Below are 23469 nucleotides of genomic sequence, written 5' to 3'. Positions count from 1 at the left end.
ATTTTCTTTTACCTCTTTGCAGTTTTCCGTCCATGTCAAGCCACTGTCCTGATGCTGTACAGAGATGGGTCTTTCCAAAAGGAAGTTGGCAGAGGGCAACAGTGTGGGGTCCTTCTAGACAGAACCTGCTTCTATGCTGAGCAGGGCGGCCAGGCACCTGACCAAGGCTACATGCTGCATGCAGCACAGCAGGTAAGGCTCTTCACTGACCAGGACTGAAACAGGTGCCTCCTGCCTGTTCTGTTAGGTTGGGCATGACCTCCCTGAAGAGGACTCTGTGCCCTGGCTCCAGTCACTGAGCAGCATCTTGTCTTTGCCTAGGCTTTCTTCTCTGTGTCTCAGCCACTGTGTGAGCTATAGGAAAGGAAGAGGGTTAAGCTGTTGTTTGATAGCAGTGCTCTAAGGGAATTCCGATGCTCTTACTTTGTAGCTAGGTTAATGCACCGTCACCACTTCAATAGCAGAGTGAATTATTTCCTCTGTTCCCTAAGCCAGCTCTTTGTTGTAGATGATCCTGCTCTCGTGGAGGGTTGACTGGAATTCCCCTACACATTCATTGATATCATCCCTGAGTGAGCAGAGCAGATCACTCTTGAGCATGGGCCATTTGAGGTTGCTGCAAATCCTCACTGCTGGGAAAAATGCTAGAGAATTCATTGGTCATGTGAGCTCCTTGGGAGGTGGGGCGGGGCGAGGAACTTGAGACACACAGACTTTTGTTGTAGCATTAATGCTGAGCACAGGCAAGCCTGTCTCTTCTGCAGCCCTTTTTGTGTTTGTCCCGGAGGTTACTCTAAGAGACTGCTATATTTTTTACAAGCTTGCCAGAGTGACCTGAATTCCCTTTATTCCCCTTGAAAACCCATACTGGGAAGAGAATCGAGAATTTGTGCTAACTCTCCCATTTGTCTTGTTTCTCCTTTTGAGGACATGCTTTTCCCTGTGATATCTGTACAAGTATCTGGTGGCTATGTGGTACATGAAGTGATTGTCTCTGAAACCCTGAAGGTCGGGGACCAAGTGCAGCTCTTTGTGGATGAGGTAATTGTCGTTGCCAGGAGATGGCAGAGAGTTTCTGGTTCTGTGCTGCGCATCGTGACTGGCACATATGCCATGAAAGCAGATCATATTGGGTAGGAAAGTAGTAAAGAAAATACTGTTTTGTAATCACAAGAGAGGATTCTGAGGACCAAGATACAGAAGATACAGAATTTTACCTCTGACCACACTTTTTCTCTCTCTTATAATTCTTAGCAAACAGATGTTGCAGCTTAATTTGTATCTAAGAAATCCAGGAATCGAGATCCCCAAGAATTCTCCTTTGCACACCCCACTAAAATGGGTGATATGCAAAAATGGATTTCTCAGTGGAAGTGTTCCTTGTTCCCAGCACAATAGACACCAGAGTTCCAGCTGCAATCCTAGTCACATTTACTAGGGAGAATTGGATGGGCTTTACTTTGAAGCAAACATGCATGGGAACTGGACTATTAATTAATCCAGCAGTTCTGTTAAATGCTTCAAAGTGGGCTTGTATGCTGGATTGCTAGCTGGGGGGTGGGGGGGGAGTTTAATGTACTTTTAACTCAGTTCTTCCAAAACAATGAAATCCGTCTCATGAATCATTTACTTCTAATAGGTAAAGTGGTTTTGATCCTTGTTTCCTTTGAGGGAGGTTACTATTTATAGTCCCTTTTGAGGAATAAGCTCTGTAGCAGGAGTGAAATGTCATATCAGGGATTTCCCATATGTTAATGCAGAATCTTTTAGGCTGTTTTAAGCCAAGCTTGCTTTTATTATTTAGCTCAGGTGGTGGGGTGTTAAACCAGCGATGGCTGGTGTTTGGGCTATCAGAGGGTTTAATTAATTGCTGCTTATCTAGTGAATTTATTGGGAAACAAGTGTTGCGGATATAACAAGGACTCGGTTTTCTTTGGCTGTACTCTAGAAGACTGACTCTCTCCCTCCCCTACCTTTCCATAGCCAGCAAGGTAGTTCGTTCTCAGGTGCGACTTCACTGTAGGTGCAGGCACTGTCCCCTTGCATACAGTTGTGTCAAATCTTGGTGGTGGTGGAGATGGGCACACAGCTCATGGACAGACAAAAGGCTGTGCATTCAGGAGGTCTTGGGTTCAGTCTCTGCAGTCTCCAATTACAACCGATCTCAACTACTGGGACTGGGGAAAACCCCCGCCTAAGAGCCAGCCAGAATAGCCAAGGTCTGACTTAATATAAGGCACCATGATTTATGAATTCGTAAGTTCAGTCTGCTAGTGCTATGCATTCATTGTGTCCTCCTTTTCTCCCCTGTCCCCCAACCCTGGATCTTCATATTCTTCTTCCCCTGTCCAGGAAAACAAGGCAATGTCCACTAGTACTGCTTTCTCACCCCAAACATTGTGTTTTTGTTTGCTTTCAGGCCCAGAGGCTGGCCTGCATGACAAACCACACAGCCACCCACCTGCTAAATTTTGCGCTTCGCCAGGTCTTGGGAGATGGTACGGAGCAGCAGGGGTCCCATGTGACTGCTGAGTATCTGCGATTCTCCATCAGCACCAAGGTGACTACTGGGGTCTCCAAATTGCTCACATTAGAGCAGTGAGGGCAATGGGGTGTGTGGCTCATCTGGGAAGTTGGGCTGCAGGCATCAGCCCAGCACTTCCTCTCTTCTTCTGGCAACTCTGGAGTCCGGCCACTACTGCTTTAGGACTGGACTGATTGTTGCTCTGTGTTCTATGAGCCCCAGGCTAACTCGAGCCTGGCTATGGTAAAATTATCAGAATAGCTCCATGGTGAATAGGGTCCTTTAAAACTACTGACATCCTAGAATGTGCTTCCCTTGGTGGAGGAACATATAACTGCTGGTAATCCTGACCCATGTGTCCCTTTGTGGTAAATTAACAAACGGAGAAAGGGGCTTGCTACTGCATTAGCTTGCTTGACTGTTTCCATGTGAGTCCAAGTGGAAGAGACTGTTGTGTGAGCCACAGAGCTGGAGAGAGTGAGGAAGAGTGGTTCACAGGATCTAATTTTAGAGTCTGGAACTGCAGAATAGAGTCTCGGCCTGCAATGAACGCAATAATCCAATATCTGATAATCCACAGAGAAGTAGACTTCGCCCAACCTTAACTGCTCAGATGGAAGCTCTATGCTTTTACTAAAGCAAATAAAGGAACTGATTTAAGTTCCAGTATTTTTCTTAGACTAAGATGATTATGAATATTCAAAAAACTGTGGTTCAGGACACCAGCGTTGAGAACTCTATTTTGTAGATGGGAAAATTGAAACATAAAAGTATGACCCAAAATAGAACCCTGGAGACCAGACACCTATTCCTCTGGACTCTAGTCATCTTGCAGTACTTAATTCCTCATGTCGCATAATATTGCATCATTCTGATTAAAATAACACCTGCTTCACCAGGCTCCCATAACGATACAGCAGCTGCTAGACGTAGAAAGTGTGATCCAGGAGGTGATCAAAAGGAATGAGGTGGTCTATACCGGAGAAGCCCCCATCAAGCTGGCGAGTGCTGTGCAAGGACTCCGGAAACTAAATGAAGTAAGTCGGGGAGGACAGTGACCAGTGGCAACCACGCAGCTGGTGGGGTGACAATTGATGTCACTCAGGGAAACTGCCCAGCAGCAGGGGCCAGTTGTTAGCACTTCTTCACATAAGAGCACAATCTGGCATCAGTTTACAACCTTTATGCAGCTTTTGCGGTTCTGTATCCTAGCCTTGTAAATAACCCCACAAACTAGCCTGCAAAAATGATTTATTAGACTTCTGGAGGCTGGTGGAAGGGGCTGCTCCCACAATCCACTTGGTTTCTCTGCTTGACTCAGTGTGCTTCAGCTGTGAAAAGGGCAAATTCCACGCTAGGGGTCATTAGGAAAAGAACTGAAAATAAAACTGCCAATATCATAATGCTGTTACACAAATCTACGGGGCAGCCACGCTTAGGATACTGTGTACAATTCTGGTCACTTCTCCTCAAAAAGAATACTGCAGGGTTGGAAGAAGGTTCAGAAAAGCACAACCCCAAGTGATCAAGGGGGTGGAGAAATTCCCCTATGAAGGAAAGGTTGCAGCACTGCAACCATTTGAGTTTAGAGAAAAGGCGAGTAAGAGGCAACATGATAGAAGTTCGTGAAATGATGCATGCCATGGAGAAAGTGGGCAGAGAGGAGTTTTTCTCCCTCTGTCCTAACACTAGAACTTGTGGACAGCCAACGAAGTTAATGGTTGGAAGATTCAAGACGGGTGAAAGGAAGTCGTCATTCACTGTGGAACTTGCTCCCATAGGAGACAGTGATGGCCGTCAACTTGGATGGCTGTAAAAGAGGATTCGACAGCTGTCCTCTGCCGACCTGCAATTCCAAGCAAGTGGAGATAGAACATAGCCACTGTGACTACTAGCCGTACCTCCACATTAGTAGTCACAGTGGCTATGTTCTATCTCCACTTGCTTTGAATTGCAGGTTGGCAGAATATTCCAGTGCTTCTGGTTGTGAGCTTCCAACAGGCATCTGGTTGGCCTCTGTGAGAGCAAGATGCTGTGCTAGATGGGCCATTGGCCTGATTCTAGCAGACTTTTTTATGTTAGGAGAGGCAGCACACTCCATCCTTCCTCTTCCAGCCTGCGTGCTATACTCTGGCCACCTCTGTCTACCATACCAGGCTGCAGTATGTAGCTGCTTCTTTTGGTTTAGTTTGCCACAGCCTTATAACTCTGCAGATAATCCAGCCTTCCTTCCTTCCTTCTTGCCTGCACTCCCCTCTTTCAGGTGTACCCAGATCTGGTGCGAGTAGTATCCATAGGGGTTCCAGTGGAAAGAGTGCTGGCTGCGAAGTCTAAAGATGCCACGTCCACCTCCGTGGAGCTCTGCTGCGGAACGTAAGTGTCATCCTTCCTCTTCATTTCTCTCAGATAAGAGAAACATTTTCCAGCAACCCTTTACTGGGTGCCTCTGAACTGGCTCTCTTTCCCCTTCCTTAATCATAGCTGTCCTCAGGCCCAAGGGGAAGGCCAGCGTCTGCATCATTGCTTTGATACAGTTTTACATACGATTTTTGACCACCTTACAAGCAGCTAGTATTGTTTGTTGATTAAAAGAACCATACCTAGTAGTTACTAAATGCTTTCTTGTGGATCAACTACTTCCTATTTCTTTGTAGCTTCAGTAGTAACATGAAGGTGATTCATTCTTGCTATATTGGCAAAGGGGCTGATTTTTAAAAATGCTGTTGAAGTGCAGAATTATATTTTTTCTTGTTTTCACCTTGGCTGTTTATCATCTCCAGCAATTGAATTACTTGAGTATCAGAGAGCATAAAGTATGTACGTTTCTTGCAAGCACTTGAAATCCAAAGAGCATAATTGTGACATTGCATGTAGTAAACAGCTGGTGTGATATGCCAGGATATTCTCTCTCTTCAGCACACTATGGACTTCCTTGACTGACAGTGTCTCCTGAAGGTCTTTCCCACCTGTTACCAGGAATTATTTTTAACGGGAGAGATGGTAGGGGTTCACTCTGAAACCTTTATGTACACAACACTTGTACTCTTCCATTGAGTTATAACCCCTTTCCAAAATCAAAAAAGGGAATTTGATGGCAATGCTGACACCTGCCATTTGTTTCTCCTGTCTAGGCACCTTCTGCAGACAGGAGACGTACAAGACTTCACTATCGTTTCTGAGCGGCAGCTGGTTAAAGGAATCAGCCATATTGTTGCAGTGACCAGAGAGCAAGCCAAGCAAGTAAGGCTGGATTGCTTTTGTCTGATGTTGCAGATGTGCACAGGTTGTCTGCTGCTGTTTTGCTTTGCTTCACTGCATGATCTTTAGAGGGCTCCTAGAGTGCCTCACCCGCCTGCCTGCCGCAATCACAAACACTTGCAATTATTTTTCACCAGTTGCCTCTATTCTGCTGCTCACAAGCAGATGCACTGGTTGGCCTTCACCCCTGATCTCACGGCAGGAATGCCAGAACCTTGTGCCCTTGCTTCACCCTCGCCATCTCCAAATTCAGCAACTCAGAATCAATCAATCGAGCAAGTTCACCTCATTTGTGTTATCATTCATTGTGGCGGAGGCTGTGATTGTGAAAGGAAGTGGGGTCAATCTGTATGGGTGGCGAGTAGGGTAGGCCACAGAGAGAGTGTATAAGCAAACAAGGAGCTCTGCAGGCCATAGAAGCTTCTCTGCCTGATTAGTGGAAGCTTCATACAGGTCTCTCTCTGGCTCTGACCATTAAGGAGATGTCTTCCAGGACTGAGCAAGCACATTGTGAGTCACAAATGGAGCTCTTTCAACATCTTTTTCTACTGCTGCTTTTTGTACTACTCCACTTCCTTTTTGAAACAGGGTCATAGCATTCCACGTTAGCTAGCTTTTGAGTAATAGCTCCTTCTCCTTCTCTTACTTTGATTCCCTTGACCCCTCTTCTCTCTCTTTCCCCACCCCCTCAAACTTTGGTGGTCATTTCTTTTTTGCTCTGGCTCTTGCTGACCACTAACCGCATCTGGCGGCTTCAGAGCAAAAAGGCCCCGTGAACTTAGGTGCCTGCTAGGTGGGCAAGCTGCATTGTCTTCTGCCTTCCCCTTGGCTGTTGGTGGCAAAAGATTACATTATTCCCGAGAGTCGCATTTTGCTCTGGCACTTGTGCTGCTTGTCTAGTCATCTCCTCCACTGTTACATTTTTGACAAGGTTCAGCCTGCTATGGAGGAGAGAAAGCTCCAGGGCAGGCTGGCCCAGATTACTGAAAGCGCTGACCCGAGGCAGCTTTGTGTCAGTGGTTCATGTTCACCTGCAGCTCCCTTTTATGTTTATCTCTGAAGGGAGCTGTTCTCATTCAGGCTTGTGTTTGGTAAGCAGATGGAAGCAGCTACGGTGATAACTCAAAGCACATCTTACAGCGAGAAGCCAGAGTAGGCAATTCTGTGCTTGCTCTGCTCTTACAGCTACTGATTTCCTGCAACTGGAGCTTAATTCTTCTGTTGGTCCAAGCAGATTCGGACAACCGTTTTGATGTAGAATGCTAGTTGCATACTGTTCCTAGGTCAGGGGAGTGGAACTTCTTCTCCCCTTGCCCCCAAGTATTGCTGGATTACAACGACAATCTTCCCTGACATGAGCTGAGGCTCATGAGAAATGGAGTCTCTCCCCCCCGCCCTCGGCATCTTGAGGGCCACAAGTTCCCCATCCTTGTCCCAGATGTAGCACACAAATCATGCAGAAAACAGTACTGCATAACTGAGTGGTAAAGACCAAGCTGTTAGGGTGCTTCCTAAGTAAGGACATAAGAGTGCTGGATCAGGCCAATGGCCCATCTAATCCAGAATCCTGTCCTCACTGTGGCCAGCCGGATGCAAGCAGAACATGAGCACAAATGCACCCTCCCCTCCCGTGGTTTCCAGCAAGAAGCTGCTCCAGCAGCTACTAGGCCTGTTCACACAGTTGGTTATTCTGGACTCTTTTGATCTTCTGCTTTGAGTATACATAAAAAGTGTGGCAGAAATTTGTGACAGCCCAAGCTTTTTCTTTTCATTTTTTAAAAAGGATCTGGCTTTTTGCTGAGGAGCGTCAATGGGCATACTGTATAACCAGAAACCTCGTCTAGAAGTGGTTGACTTTCTCTTGTCCTCTGATTTTCTAATTTGGTGGCACCATCAAGGTCTTTGAAATACTAGCTTACTTCAGAGCTGGAGAAAGTGGATTGGCTCCCTTCCATCTTTCGGTCGCATGGAGCCTAGCAGGCGAGAAGGAATGAGATCAGCTTCTCATATTGATAGGAACCGATCAGATGAAGAGCAGATCAGTAAAACAAATAGACTCATCAGGGCTCCTCTCTCTTTTTTTAAACCATCCCGTGTGCCTTTTATCTTTGTGCAAAACCACAGTTTGTGGAATGAATGCCACAAATATTTATCTACTTGTTTAAAACAGTTGAGGAAACTCAGGCCTAGGGGCTTAATGCATCTCTCTGGCCCTTGGGACTCTTCCCAGACCAGACTCCTCACTGCCCTTGCTCTCTACCCCTTCCTTCAGTGCTTTTGCCTAGCTGGAATGTGTCCTTGAACTGAAGTCATCCCTCTTGCTTGCCTGGATAGGGAGGGATGTGTGTGTGTCTGTGTGTGTTATGGCTCCCTATAGCCGTGTCTTCCCTAAAACCATATCTTTCCTATAACCATTGTTCTCAGGGTGGCTCTCAGCAATGAAGGACCATAGCTCAGCAGCAGAGTATACACTTGCATGTAGAAGGTCCCAAGTTCAATCCCTGGTCCTTCCAGGTAGGGCTGGAGGAGATCCCTGTCTGAAACCCTGAAGAGCTGCTGCCAGTCAGGGTCAGTCAGTACTGAGCTAGATGGACCAGTAGACTGACTTCACAGAAGGCGCTTCTCTTTCTCTTGCCATAGGCTACAATTTCTGAGGGGATTGTGTGCTCCCTGTGTGATATATCAAATAATCCCAAAGGCAAATTGCTGTGGGGGGGAAATACCGTATTTTTCATCCCATAGGATGCTCCGTCCCATAGGACGCACCTAGCTTTTTGGGGGGGAAATAAAGGAAAAATTTTTTCCTTTATTTCCCCCCCAAAACCAGGTTGGGGAAACCAAACCAGGTCGGGGAACAGTGGTATGGCGGCGCTCCACCTCCCCGCTGTCCCCCAAGCTTGTGGGGCTGGCGCTGGGGAGAAGCGCGCTTCTCCCCAGTGCCAGCCTCCAAACCAGGTCGGGGAACAGCGGGATGGCGGCACTCCGCCTCCCCGCTGTGCCCCGAGCTTGTGGGGCTGCCCGATGTCTGCCCGAAGCGCAGGGCGCTCTGCTTCAGCGCGCCCTGCGCTCTGCGCAGCAGGCTGCTATCCGCAAGCCTAGGGAGCCTGACGGGAACTCCCGCGGGCTCCCCAGGCTTGCTGATAGCTTCCTGAAGCCTGGAGAGCGAGAGGGGTCGGTGTGCACCGACCCCTCTCGCTCTCCAAGCTTCAGCGAAAGCCTGTATTCGCCCCATAGGACGCACACAGATTTCCCCTTCATTTTTGGAGGGGGAAAAGTGCGTCGTATAGGGCGAAAAATACGGTAACTCTAATTTCACTCTTGTCACTGAGCACTTTCTGAAAAGGATCTGCCTCCCTATTTCTCGCTTGGTTTCTGAGCCAGCATGCATGTGACAAATATCCAGCATAATTTAAGATACTATCTCTATCTCAACAATTAGCAGTCACATAAACCTAATCTAGTAATTGCACAATGCCCAGGGCTCTAGCCCCTGAAATAAACTCCCAACAGGCTTGTGACTGAAAATGGTTATGCCCTTTGAATTGCAAACACAACCTCTTGCCCTTTGTATGGTTTCTGCCGAAAGGGGTCAGACATTTTTATCACTCTCTTAGGCTCGGGAAGCTGGCCAGGCTTTGGCTAAGGAAGTGGACTCCCTCACGGTGCGAGTGAAACTGGGAGGAACCGTGATCGATGAGGCCCAGAGACTCTCCAAAGAAGTTGGCCAGCTGACTATTGTGAGTACTTTCTCTCTCCCCCCAACAAGGGCCCAAGAAAGGTTTTCGAATGCTTCTTGAGGACGTGTTTCCCTGCTTGTTCCTTGTTCTAGGATTCCTGCTGAAGTTGAAATAATGGCTAACTTTCCCTGAAGAGACTTTTATTTCACCTTCTAGTGACCGTATCAGCCTGGTTGAAGTGCCCTGTGTTTCATGGCATAGAGGGTGAGGTCTCTGGGTGCTTTGATAATTTAACCTGTAATGAAGAATCTGCTGAGGTCTTATCAACCCCCCCAAGCCCATCTGCGTGGCCCTGCGCAATAGAAATAAAACACTGCCTATCCTCCACTTTGGGTTTTGGGTTGTTGTTTTAATTGGTATTTCTTTTTATTTAATCAAGAGCATATAATGCAGTGACATAATAAAAAATAAAGAAAAAACACACAATTGAATGAAAACTAAATACAGCACCACCATCACCCAAAAAATACACATTTGGATCATTTCATTCACAATCCCTGTGGGGAAAAACAATAGTTATTTATGCTAGAGGGTAGTAACATTCTTTTTCTTAAAAAAGATTTGCTTAAAAAAGTATATTAAAATACTGTCCTCAAGGTCTCACGAAATTCTCACTGAAGCTGAACACTTAGTAAGGATTCCAAATAGAATCGTATTTCACAGGAGTCATTATAACATTGTTATCATCATTTATATACAAAATAATTTTTGCCAAGTAGTTGCATATGAATCTTTGTTTATCCTCTAGTGCACTTTTATTTTTAGTCAATTTTTCAACAATTCTATGAGAATGATGGTATACAAATGTAGTTAAAAATAATAATCTTGTTTTGTTATATTTAATTTAATTTCTAGGAACACCATAGCTGTCACTGAATAATACTCCCACCACCAATGTGCCCTTATGTTTTTTATAGCACCAGCATTTTGGGGAGATATTGGGGTTAATATTTGATAAAATCAGAAGTATATAGTGCTACCTAAAATTCACATGCAACTTTCATGGTCTTTTCTTCTTCCTCCTCCTCGTCTCCTCTTCTTCCATCTAAATGACTTCTGCCATTGTCCTATCCTCCCTTCCCTTAATTTTTAAATAAAATAATGACCAGTAACAGGAGCACAGCTCCAGTATTGGAGAGCTCTCAGTTGACACCACTGCAATGCACTACATGGTTCATACTTTGCATACATGTCCATCACATCCAAAGGGCTAGTCATAATTGAGGCTCTTTTGCTAGGAGACAGGCTTCATTCTTCTGGTCATAGGAGTCAAAATTCCTCTCTTCAGCTGCATCCCTGGAGCATCTTTTCATCTCCCCCCCCCCCCGGCAATCACAAGCAAGTACAGGTAACAGAGCCAATTTGTTTTGCAGATTGTGGACAGCACCACAATACCTCAGTGGCAGAAAAGAGAGCTGCAGGCCACTCTTAAAACTCTGCAGCGAACAGCCAACACAGCAGTTAGAAAACTGGAAATCAGACTGGTAAGAATCCAGCAGCAGATCAGCCTTGTAATCTGCAGGCATGACAGAAGTATGGGAAGCTTGTCCTTTTCAAAGGAGTGAATTTATTACCAAACTTTTCTGTAAAGAAAAAGAACTCTAAGCAGCTCTGTTATCTAGTGTTCTAAATCAATTGCTTTTAAAGCATCCACTCTCTGATGAATGGCTCCCAAGCACAGTTCCCCTCGAGCTCTGAAGACCCAGGGCTCTGAAGAACCGAGTGTTCTTTCTGGCATACATGAAGGAAGGAAGCTCCCTAGAGCTGGTTGGCCTTCCCTTTGCCACAGTTGAGAGGCAGGGTGTGCGTGTCACTCTTTTGTATCAAAAAAGCCTAGCATTTGCCATGAGCCTGAAGCAGAAAGAGTAGAGTTGGTTCCTCTAACCCCTGGACACTGAAATTTCTTACATATACTGCCTGCATGTTTCAAATCTAACTTCCCAGCCAGAACAGTTAGATAGTACTCATTAAAAGGAGCAACATTAAATTTTAGGAAGATTCCTAAATAAGCTCCGTATTGAAAGAGAAGAGCAGTCCTTACCAAACTTGGCAATGGTTTTGGTCAAATAAGTGCAGCTTCATTAAAGAAGCCAAGGTGTAAATGGGTGCTAAATTTTCCTGCCCCATCCCCCTTAAGATACCTAGGAAAATTGTTGCTCCTGTGGGCAAAACAAACATGTCCCCTGGGCATCATTTTTTAAAATGGTGCTTGGCAGAGATGTGGATGTGCATTTGGAAGCATTTTCTCCCCTATGGCACAGATTTTATGTCTGCTACATAGTGCACTGCTGACTGCATTTTCCCCTCTTTTTCCAGGCTGCAGAGAAAGCAGATGACCTGTTAGCAAAGTATTCCAACCAGCCAGTCATCATAGATACCATCCCTGTTGAGTCGCCCTCAGTAAGTTTCTACCAGTTGTGCATTTCTTTTGGAAATCAAAGGTAACAGGCAACAAGGGCCAAGCTGGATTTGTCCTGTTGTGGCAGATCATTTCTTGAGCTCAGCACTCACAGTTGATGATTTTGGAAAGCCGGAGAGAACGTAAACCTTGAGCTGCTCAACAGATTGGGCATCTGTTGAGGGTGGGCTCGCTGGCTTGCTCTGAAGATTTTTATTGAAGAGAATTTCCCTCTCTCTTTCTTTCCCCATAACCAGCACAAGTTCCCTTTTTTTGCATCTATTATGATCCAGTTCCCCATGCGCTGCCCAAAGTGTACCAGAAACACTTCAGAACATCAAAATACACTTTAAAATCCCAGCGGTTTTTCAGATGCTTAACCTTCTTAATCAAAATTGTATCTATAACATTGCAGGTCTTTGAGGGAGCATTTAAGTGTAGCAAACAGAAGGAATTTTATTTTAACTTATGCTCTTTCTAGGTCCTGATGAAAGTGGTCAACCAGTTATGTGACAAGGTACCAGGGTCCTCAGTGATGTTGCTAAGTCCACAAGCTTCTGGCCAGGTGTTCTGCGCCTGCCAGGTATCCAAGGTAAGCAGGATCCTGCCCCTTGGCTAATAGCTGCCACTGTTCTCTGGAACATAGAATGCAGGAGCCTCATGCTGTAACTGTTTCCTATTGCAGAACATAAGTTTTGAATTTTGGCACTTGTGCTTTCGTTAAGTGGTGGGAAAACAATTGCAAATGGTCATTGCTGTAACAGTTTGAATAAATAGAAAACACAAAGCCCACTGCTTGATGGTATTTCCTTGACTGGTTCTAGATAAGGTTTCACAACCAAGGAAAGACAAATTCTGTACTCGGCCTAAATGGGAGAAATTGCAATAAGAAGGATAGAGGTTGGACTTAGACAACCATAGAGGTGCAAGAAATCATAGCCACGGAAGAGGACATTTAAACCCCATCTTCTGAACTTTAAGGAAATCTAAAGTTTCTGCATGCAAATTTCTGTATCAGATACAGGTTCTGCATGTGTGCAGTGAATCTATTAAGAGTGCATAATATGCACATTCTGTGAATGTAAGGTTTTGCACCTGTAATGTTGCCAGTCTATCAGCTTTGAGTAACAAAAGTCCAGAATTGGAATGACTAACACCAAGTTGCCTACATATTTGCTCTACTGGGCCATTCCTGGCAGTTCAGCTAATTTTTCCATTCTTTCGTCTTCCTTCCCCAGAGTTCCTTGCCGGTGTTTTCTGCTGCTGACTGGGCCCTGGCTGTCTGCACTCAGATGGGAGGCAAGGCAGGTGGTTCTGGAGTTGTAGCCAGAGGCAGCGGGACAACCAGTGACTTGCAAGGAGTTCTGACAGCAGCTCTGGAATATGCAAAGAGCAAACTCTGATTCCTGCTTGCAAGGTCAGCGTGTCTGTGCAAGAACACAGAGATGGGACAGTTGCTTGGCTGCGATTGCTAACAAGATCTGTCTACAGTGGCTAAGCAGCACCTGTTGTAGTCAGAACAGTAGATCTGTCTTGGACTGCAGCTTCTTTTGCAATATTGAGGTGGCAGAAGAGTCTGGACTTGCCCATCTGGTCCTTCATGAAACATTATTATTGCATTTGCAGATAATGGTGTGAGAGGAGCAAGGCTGTCCCATAAATGCAGAGGAAGGTAGCAGACAGTGACATAATGAATCTGACCACCAATGGGGCTGAGGGCACCCTGGTGAGAGGATAGTAACTACAGTATTGCCATTATGATAATGAATAGCAGAGAGGCACACTCGTGATTTACTTTGGGATGAGGAAAGATGGGAGCTCTTTTTCCCAGGAGACCAAGGCCTATAAATTCAATGGAGCTGATTCCAACATAGTGTAAGGCTACCATACTGTGCATATATATGTTTGTTCAGCAGTCTAGCAACAGAGGTTTCAGCCCTGTACTGTTTTATTTATGCAGATCTTTTGATCAGGAAATTCTCTCAATATACGAAGGAAATCTACTTTGCACAAATCATTGTTTCTATATTGCCTAGATAACTTTCACCATCAAAAGTCATATTTGAGACTCTGAATCTTATTATAATTCCCCCAAAATGCATAGTAACCTTTTGACCTAATAGGGAAAAAAGTTTTGTGACCAACAAACTGTTAATTGCATAATTAAAATGAAGCCTATTGCTGCTACTTAATCTTTATTTTGTCCCATTTTCAACTGTCTCCCAAATGTTACATTTTCTGTGATATCATCCTGGCCAACAGCAAGGAGTACATGTGTGCATGCAACACATGTTCTCATCTGCAACCTCTTGGCTGTGAACTTGCTCTTGGGTGCCCCTCTGTTACATCAAGCTAGCTTTTTTGGGGGAAATCATTCTAAAATGCTCCATAGTGGCTTCTGGCTGCCACGCAGCATTCATGCAAAGTCTTGGGATCTGAATAATGGTGGTACCTTCTTTCATGGTCAAGTGAGCACTGGCACATTGGGAAGTGAGGGAAACTGAAATCCAGTTGACCTCTTCCTGTTTTGAAACCCAGAAGAGCTAGTCTTGCTGTGACTCATGAGTTCTTTGCTCATGCCCTAAGGAGAAAAGGAGTTACTGTATTAGCATATTATCATTTTCTAGCCTAAAGTGACACTGGAGTGCATCAGTGTTTCTGCAACAACTGAAGGGCAATACCTAGTTGACACACACAAGCTTTTAGCTCAGCAAAATTCAACTCCCTGCAACCGGGATGGGGAACCCTGCAGATGTTGCTATAATCCCTGCTCTACAACAAGGAATCCCACATTTTTCAGACACTTGCTGAGGGTTGGGTCATTTACAGATCATGGTATTCTCTACAGAACTACTACAACCCATTAAAGATTACTACTATTGCATATGTAAAAATGTTGTAAAAAAGACCAGGTTACGAGGCCATATAAAACAACAACAGAGGGTAGGCATTCTGAGAGATGATCAATTCATCTGCTCCTGCTCTCTAGTGTAGGCTCATGGGACTAAAAATCTTCCCTGAATAGTGACATATTCACAGATAAGCTTTCCAGCAAGTGGTCCTATATATTGCTTCCAAGACTGCTTGTTGTAATTCATTGCTTTTGATGCCATTCTGCCAAACACATATAAAGCCTGCAAAGAACTGTTTACATTTTCGGCTATTCTGTTACATTCTATTTAATTCCAAAGGCAACAAATACTACCATTACTATATCTACTGTTGGCATGCGTATGCACCCTTTGAGCGTGGAAGTGAACCAGAGACTGCATTTGCAACAGGCTCCCAGGCATAGTCATCTGGGTGTAAAAGGGGGGGGGGCGGACTTAAGTAGGCAGTATAACTCTCAGCTACAGCAACAGAACATGCTGGTTAGGGTTGTTTGTGCAACACCCAGGAGCTGTTATCACAATTCTTGGCTGTACCAAATTTGGTGATAGCTTTGTCTTGCGATGCTCTGAGTAGCTGCAGAGGAGGAACTACTTTTTTAGATGAGAAGCAGCTTGCAGGAATATCAGCCTGTATCACTTAGCAGGGAAAAGCCAACACTTGCCAGATTGGTTTGTACTTTCACTCCTCTCCCAGTATTCTAAGCCACTGAATCCTAGGAAACGGTAAAGAGTTCAACGCCGCATACTGACCTGTAGCGTGAGGCCTTTGCTGATGGAGAAAGTGTAAGTAAAGCCCTCCTGACCCCTGCTTTGCTGGACTTCCCTGGGCCCCTGGAGCGGTGGCAGTTGAAGCTGTGTTGGTGGCCCTTGCTCCTTTTCAAGCATGGCCCGCCTCTTCTGGAGGAGGAGCTGATTTCTCAACACTGCAGAGAGGGAAGACCTATCAAAGCTGTTTCTTCTCTCAGTGTGATGTACTGGTAAAACACATGGGTGTTACTCTGGAGAGCTTTTACTGTACAACCTTACTCCCTGTTCCATGAAACACGTTATGCCCTCAGATAAAATCAGTCAGAAATTGACCAGAGCTGATTTTCACATTTACTGTCTTGAAAGTGGGAGCCTTGTGGACTTTCTGCCAGGAGGCCGAAGCATTTTTCTAAGATTGAATTAGACTAACGGGCTACCAAGACCAGGCCCGTTTACCCTGGCAGTAGCCAGCCATCTGCTGCCTCTGTTGGAGGTCTTTTCCAGCATTCTCACTTGTGAGATCCTTCCAGCGGAGAGACTGAACCTAGGACTTTATGTATATTTTGCATTAGTACTACACAATTGCACTTAACTTTCCCCACACATCAACCAGGAGCGCAAAACATGTTTTGCCACAGGGATTGCCTATGTTAATGCGCGCACACACACCAATGGCAGGATCTCTGCATTGACATTTGCCATTTTCTTTCTTCTGTTTTCCAAGTGAAAATAAACCCACCTGGGGCTTTTTGTGCACTCGCAGGAGACTGCTTGAGCCAGTGTTTTTGGAAAGCGGCCCAGTACGGCAGCAGAATATTAAAGACTGAATCCTTCAACTCATCAAACAAGCTTGGAGGCGGTACTGGAATCTCTTCCTGGATGGCCTGTTCAGCTGCCCGAATAGCTCTCCCCAGCCTCCGAGTATCCACTGCAACCTGGAGGGCAGGAAGCACACATTCAGCATCCTGGACTTGGGAGCATGCCAAGATAACCCACAGGAAACATCCTCCCTGCCCACGGCTCTTCCAACAGCAGAATAAAGCAGAAGCACTAATTTGAGGTCAAGCATGTGTGCTCTCTCTCACACCATTTTCGTACTACTCTGGCCTCTGTTTGGGTATAATCTGGTTTCTCTGCCCGAATGCTGAGAGGCAGCAGCTGCTCTCAGCCAAGGCATTCCCCAGATGCAATGAGTCAGGGACTGTGAGAAGCTGAAATTAATTCTGCTGGCAGGAGACTGATAGTAGCATTTAATTATTTTGGAATTACTGATCTGCAGGCAACACCAACAACTAGTTTGCCAAAGCTACTAGCTTTTATTTATTTATTTAAATTTGTATACCATCCTTCATCGGTAGATCTCAGGGCAGTTCACGGCATAAAAAATGCAAGATAAAAACACAAGATAATGCAAAAATGCAAGATAAAAACCACTGCTGCCTAGGAAATCTGGTCCACTGTCAAACAGCTCTTTGAATGCACCTCCCTTCCCAAATTTACTCCTTTAGGAGCAGGCTCAAGGAAGAAAAAAATACAGCAGGTGTTGCTCCCTTGCCACGCCTGTTGTTTGGAGGTATAAAATAGGGAGCCTTTGCCCCTTGCGCAGGATGTATCCCTGTCACATTTACTGTCTGCCCAGGAAAGGTGTCGTACCTGTAGCCGGGGCTCAATCTGAGAGTTGAGAAAACAGTCACGTATCACATGGACTTTCTTCTTCAGAAGAGCCATGTCAGGCCAGGCGTGGTGGGCATTCTTGAACTTCTGCACCTCCAGTAGAAAATGGAGGCCGCTCTCCAGCACAGGGGGGCCATGCCCCTGGAGGTGTTTGAGGAAATGGAGCATCTCGATGGTGGGCCAGCCCTCTGCGGCTTTCCTTAGGGACTGCCAGAAAGAGGTCCTGTCCCCCTTAACAGGTTGAGCTGTGGCCGCTGATCCATCGCGAGCTTTCTGGCTCTTTAAACGCCTGAGAGCCACTTTGGCGGCAATGGAGTGCAGGAACGGTTCCAGCTTCCCCCAGCGCTCCTCTGGGATCTCGGAGGGCTGCACCCCATGCTTCCTCAGCCCCTCACTCACTTCATCCCAGAACTGCTCAAAAGCAGGGGCCAGAAAGGAATGCAAAGAGCTTCGGATTTCCTTCCAGCTGGAGTCACTTATCCCTCCCCCGGCTACCTCCTTCTTTAACCTCATCTTCAGCTCTTCTGGGAAGCAGGCACTTGATCCCACAGGCCCTGGCTTGTCCCAGATCTCTAGAAGCCTCGCCACACAACCCAGGCGCTTTTCACTCTGGGCAGCATCCTGGCAAGCCTCCACTTCCTGGAGCAGCCCCAGAATCCTTTGCAGCGCCACATCCTGAATTTTATGAACCACCTTCCTATAAACATTTAAAACAACGGCGTTGCTGAGCAGGTCAGGTGCATTTTGAGGGGTGGGCACATCTTGAGGGCTTGTTGACTTCTCTCCTGTTGTCTCTTGCTCAGCAGCACTTCCTGTGCAGTGAGACGTCATGGCTGCCTTCTTCCTGCTTCTTTTCCTGTGTCTCCCTCTGCCTTTTTGGTCATGGTGTGGCCAGGCATTCTGCCTCTGTTTCTTTATCCTGCAGGAAGGGCCACACAAATGAGGATCATTGCAGGGCTCGGGAATCACAGCTTCACGTTATCGTTCGATATGAAGTCTCCCTGCTCGCAAAGTATTAGCCCATAAATATTTATCACTCAGAGGACTTGTTGGGGAAGAACTATATTCCAGAGGTGTATCAATGAAATGCAAATTCCATTTTAAGACTAAATCACCCAGATCACCAAGGAATGATGCATTTTATTTTATTTTTGCAAAATGTAAAGGGACTGCAGTAGTTTGGGTTTCATCTGGGCACTGAGTGAGGTGGGAAAGGTCAAAAGATGGGTGGGGATGACCTGAGAAAGCAATCTGGACAGGGAGATAAGAGCTTGGCAGAGAAAGCAAACCCTGCTCTTTCATTTCATTAGCCTTGACCAAGCTCCATTTGCAGATTTTGCACATGTATTTTCAAACTTTCCTTCACACCTATGAGGGCTAGAATCTCTCTCGCTCTCAAATATATAAACTGAAAATGAATTCACAATAAGCGAAATACTTTTAGATTGTGTTGAAAACCGCCCCGTTAATAGCTTCTGCTACACTTTAAGTTCCACATAATGGAAAGGTTATCAGCAGACCCAGGGGTAAGCCAGGCATTTGCTGGTACCCAAAAAACTTTAGGTACCTGTTATGTACTGAGTTGAATAGGATCCAAACTGCAGCAGTCTGATTGGTCCTAGAACAATAGGATTCAGAATGCAGCAGTCTGATTGGTCCTAGAACAATGCAGCAGTATGATTGGTCGGCAGGAGCCACCCAGTCCAGCTCCAGATAGAAGTGAATCCACAACCTGATTGGCCTACAGGCTAATTCCAGAATTAGCCAATCACGTGCAGCCCATTGTGTAAATAATGTATATAAAGCAGATACTTGGAGGGGATTTTCATTCCCTCCTCACCACTATGAGCTGAATAAAGAGCATGAAATCCACTCTCGACTCTGAGTATATTTCAGTACCTTTTTCTTCCCAGATATTATTTTTCATTCATTAGATTATGAATTAGGATATTGTAAGGGCACAGAGGCTAACAGAACAGCATCTTCGTAAATCCAGGCCTCTACTAAATAGAATTCAGCATCTAAGTTGCTCCTTTGTTTCCACAGCATTCTGTATTACCTCTCATTTCCCTCCTGTTTTACTCTATCGCCTTCACTCATGATACTTTGGTCATCGTCATGAGATTCCGGTACACAGTATCTGCAAAAAAGAAAATTAGATGGCAATTTCCCCCCTTTTACAATCAAAGAGCTTAAAAATTATTTGCAAAGAGCACTGGCTGACTGGGAAAAAGATATTTAAAGTTTTCTTTATTGACTCTCAAAACCCATTTTGTTAATAAAGCAACAACTGGGTTTAAACTCAGACTACACCATCTTACATGGTGGGATAGTGTAGGACAGCTTGGGACTCACTCAAGGAAAGTTGTGACTTCATGGCGAAGATAATGGAGCCACATCTCATCCAGAACAGCCAGAACATAGGGAACCACTGGTTCAAAAGTGGAAGGCTTCAGGTCTTCACTGCCAAAGGAAAGCATCCTCTCAAGATGCTGGATGTATTCCAGTATAAGGGAGCTAAGCCCTGCAAGGAAAGGAGAAGCAGAACAGAAGGTTGGCTTAAGACCCCCATCTTCAAAGTGCAGGCTTGCTATGATAGTTCTTTGGACGAGCTATTTCTTAGACACCAAGTTTCCCCATGCAGTACTACAATTCCCAGCACCCTTAACAAACTACAATTCCCAGGATTTGGGGAAAAGGTGTTTTGCTTTAAGGTTTTGGTGTGTATGCTGCAGACCTGCTACTTTTCTCTCTGGAACACCCCTCTCAAATTCCTGTGTGTGTGTGTGTGTGTGTGTGTGAGAGAGAGAGAGAGAGAGAGAGAGAAGAGAGAGGTGCAATTTTGACTGTGGTCTTTCCCATCCCTGGCATGTGTTCCCCAAGAGATAAACCCTGAAGGAATGTGGCCCTCAACAGATCAAAGGGTTCTCACTCCTAACAGACCTAGGTTCCTGCCATCTCAGAGGCATATGACAGAGCAGAGGTAACAAATGCTGCTCCACATTCATGGATAGCTCACCTGTGTTGCATCCTGCATAAGACGCCATAAATGTCTGAAAAATCTGCCAAGCAATATGGTGAATTTCTGACTGGCTTGCCTCCTGCGCCCATGCAGCCTCATAGAGCTTCAGCTTCCTCCACAGCAACAGGTTATGGGTCTTCTGAGGATCCTCAAACCTGAAGGGTAAACCAGGAAAGCTGCCTCCCTTAGCTTAACAGAGAGCTGGAAAAATGCCGCCAATAAAACCAGGAATATAAGGAGGCAGCTGGTCTGCACAAGGCTGCAAAAACATTCCCCACAAGTGAATATCCTCCCTTGGGTCACAAATAGGAAGCAACACACACACACCCCGACAAAGAACAGTAAATGTTCAGGCTGCTAAGAAAAGCATAACTCACCGAGTCAAGTAGTGAAGAAAGCCATCACCATCCCCCAGGTCACACATCAGTACCTGGAGAAATCGGGTGGTGGTCAGTGTTTCAGAGGGGTCTTCTGCAAGGTCCAACTGCTTGCTTGGACCAATTCCACTTTTTCTGTTCCCCCTAAATTGCTGAAGCAAAGAGGGACAGATATCACAGCTGTAGCAAAGAGTCGAATGTTCCTTCAGGGTCTCACTGCTAGATGCAGTGGAACAAGGGCTAGAACTGTGTCCAGATTCTCCAAGGCCATTCTGAAACTCAGCTTATTTGATAAAGCTGAGTTACCCTAAATACATACCTTGTCACCACAACTACCAGTGAAAGCCTTGAAGCATGTACTGGGAATCTGCAGCTATCCAGATGTGATTGAATCCTAGCTCCCAACAATCCCAGCTGGCATGGCCAATGGTCAGGAATGATGGGAGTTGTAGTCCAACAACATCTGGGGACACAGCTTCCCCACCCCCTACTTTAAAGTGACCTGGCTGCCAGCCCTCCCCCACCTCACCCCAAATTCTCATGCGAGTTTCCCACAAGTCCCTAATACCAAGTCACCTTAACTTAGTCAATTACAGACCATGGGATGATCAAACTGCTGGGGGAGGGAGGAGGGTTGCAGCAGGGAGAAATCCACTACATCAAGAGAGTTATTTATGATCACAGGATAACAGTATAGGTCAGAAATAAAACAGAACCAAGCATTCTGTGATTTTAAAGGGTTGGTACGCACACCATTCTTGAGTCTTCATTTCTCATTGTGTCCCTTTGGTCATCCACAACAGGAAGCGATGCCACCATGTTAAGAGAGGACAGGAAGTCAGTACTTGGGAAGAGCTCCTTGTCGATTGGGAGGCCTGAACTGAGCCTAAGCATTCAGAAGTGTTAACATAAATAGGCTGGTATTATTTTGAGCCAACAAACAGCCTTCCACTTTCCCCATTTGAGAGAGAGAGGGAGACGATAGGACATCAGCAAACTCCTCAGCTTGAGGAAGACAACAGAGAATGCAAGCGCCCTGAGGAGCCAATTTGCACATTATAGTCACCACATGAAGATCACTTTTAAATGTTCAATGTAGCAGCTGTTAATGTGTAACAATGAATGTGAATTTTACCTTCTGTACAGAAGGCCAGTTTCTTCACACATCCCTCTCTGGCCTCCAACTAGGCAAGCAAGAGGCATTGCCAAATTCAAGGGCACATTGCAGCCTGGCAAGAGCACCCAAGGAAGGTGCAAAGCAAGGCTGGTGAGAGGTGTGGCATTGGGAGAGTCCCAAGCGCCAGGCAGAGAAGCATGGAGGGTTGCATTTGGCCCTGAGGCCTGAGGTTCCCCATCCCTGCTCTAGAGTTTCATGCATTGGTAGGAGACTGGATTAGATCACCCTTTTGCCTCCCTTCCAACTCAGTGATTCTGTGCAATAATCCAAGCTCCCGTTTACCTGCCCTAGATCTCTCATAAGAACATAAGAAGAACTTGCTGGATCAGGCTAATGGCCCATCTATTTCAGCATCCTGTTCTCACAGCGGCCAACCAGGTGCCTGTGGGAAGCCTGCAAACAGGACCTGAGCACAACATCACTATCTCCTCCTCTGAATTCTGGCATTCAGAAGCATTTCTGCCTCTGACTATTTAGGCAGAGCATAACCATCATGGCTAGTAGCCATTGGTAGCCATTATCCTCCATGAATTTGTCTAATCCTAAAGCCATCCAAGTTGGTGGCCATCATTGCCCACTGTGGGAGTGGTTCCATGGTTTAACTGCATGCAGAGGTACTTTCTTTTGTCTGCCCTGAATCTTCCAACGTTCAGCTTCATTTTATGCCCACAAGTTCTAGTGTTTAGAAGGGAAGGAGAAAAACCTTTCTCTATCCACTTGCTCCATGCCGTTCGTAATTTTATAAACTTCTGTCATGTGACCCCTTACTCGCCTTTTCTCTAAACGAAAAAGACGTTGCCTCATCTTCCTGTCAAAGGCCTCTCTGGTTATTGAATTTTGCTGCCAGAGTGAAATATACTCAGAGTCGAGAGTGGATTTCATGTTCTTTATTCAGCTCATAGTGGTGAGGAGGAATGGAAGTTCCTTCAGAATGTCTGCTTTAAATACATTATTTACACAATGGGCCCCACGTGATTGGCTAATTCCGGGATTCACCTGTAGGCCAATTAGGTTGCGGATTCACTTTCACCTGGAGCTGGATTGGGTGGCTCCTTTGGACCAATCAGACTGCTGCATTCTGGATCCTATTGTTCTAGGGCCAATCAGACTGCTGCATTCTGAATCCTATTGTTCTAGGACCAATCAGACTGCTGTATTTTGGATCCTATTCAACTCAGTAAATAACACAGAGAAATATCATTTTACTGCCCGGTGCAGCTGAAAGAAATAACCCATTCCGCACACTCCAAATTCCCGTTCATTTCATGATCCCTCAACACACAAACCTGCGCTGCCTGGTCCTCTGGTGGTGAATGAGAAACCGGGGGACCCAGTAGGAGCGCAGGCGCCTCAAAGCATCGTATTGGTTTCTGCTCAAGGCAGCAAAAGCAGTCTCCTCAGGGCTTGAAGTTTCATCACGTTGCTGCTGCCAGCAGAGGGTCAGGAAAGCAGTAATGTTATTATGCAATTTGTAGAAAATGGAAATTAAACAACCACTTGTCGTGTTTCTTCTAGACATTTGCAGTTGCTACCACCTCCTTTATTGCTCTCACACTCGCTGAGTCCAGGCAAAGTTCTCTAATACAAGGATGTGTCTAGGGGCCTGATTTAGGTTTGATGAGGCCCTAAGCTGTTCTCATTATTCACACATTCTTATAGATTTC

The 23469-nt window shown here is 45.7% G+C and overlaps 2 protein-coding genes across 6 annotated transcripts in view; one reads left to right on the top strand and one right to left on the bottom strand.

Annotated features, from left to right (window-relative positions):
* Positions 1-14104, top strand: part of AARS2 (alanyl-tRNA synthetase 2, mitochondrial) — a 33749-nt gene extending 19645 nt beyond the window's left edge. For both annotated transcript variants that reach the window (XM_083604481.1, XM_083604482.1), the window contains 11 exons: positions 23-192; positions 928-1041; positions 2420-2560; positions 3424-3561; positions 4788-4897; positions 5656-5764; positions 9397-9519; positions 10893-11003; positions 11836-11919; positions 12399-12509; positions 13156-14104. In XM_083604481.1, coding sequence (XP_083460607.1) covers positions 23-192; positions 928-1041; positions 2420-2560; positions 3424-3561; positions 4788-4897; positions 5656-5764; positions 9397-9519; positions 10893-11003; positions 11836-11919; positions 12399-12509; positions 13156-13320 — 1376 coding nt within the window. In that variant the 3' untranslated portion in view covers positions 13321-14104. The remainder of the gene's footprint in view (positions 1-22; positions 193-927; positions 1042-2419; positions 2561-3423; positions 3562-4787; positions 4898-5655; positions 5765-9396; positions 9520-10892; positions 11004-11835; positions 11920-12398; positions 12510-13155) is intronic.
* The window catches only part of LOC310758337 (uncharacterized protein), a 30932-nt gene continuing 13244 nt past the window's right edge, over positions 5782-23469 (bottom strand). The window contains exons 10-20 of one of the 4 annotated variants that reach the window (XM_083604461.1): positions 23092-23231; positions 21382-21514; positions 20629-20780; positions 20249-20406; positions 19585-19753; positions 19289-19369; positions 17209-18148; positions 16295-16490; positions 15559-15731; positions 14370-14498; positions 5782-7755 (exon numbers count right to left, since the gene is read on the bottom strand). In XM_083604461.1, the coding sequence (XP_083460587.1) occupies positions 14382-14498; positions 15559-15731; positions 16295-16490; positions 17209-18148; positions 19289-19369; positions 19585-19753; positions 20249-20406; positions 20629-20780; positions 21382-21514; positions 23092-23231 (2259 nt within the window). In that variant the 3' untranslated portion in view covers positions 5782-7755; positions 14370-14381. Of the gene's footprint in view, positions 7756-14095; positions 14499-15558; positions 15732-16294; positions 16491-17208; positions 18149-19288; positions 19370-19584; positions 19754-20248; positions 20407-20628; positions 20781-21381; positions 21515-23091; positions 23232-23469 lie in introns of those variants that run through there. The other 3 variants (XM_083604460.1, XM_083604463.1, XM_083604462.1) reach the window with 3 other exon arrangements.

Source organism: Podarcis filfolensis (genome assembly GCF_964270895.1).
Source record: "Podarcis filfolensis genome assembly, chromosome: 3".
In the NCBI taxonomy this organism is placed as follows: Eukaryota; Metazoa; Chordata; class Lepidosauria; order Squamata; family Lacertidae; genus Podarcis; species Podarcis filfolensis.
This window is presented reverse-complemented; position numbering and strand designations above follow the sequence as displayed.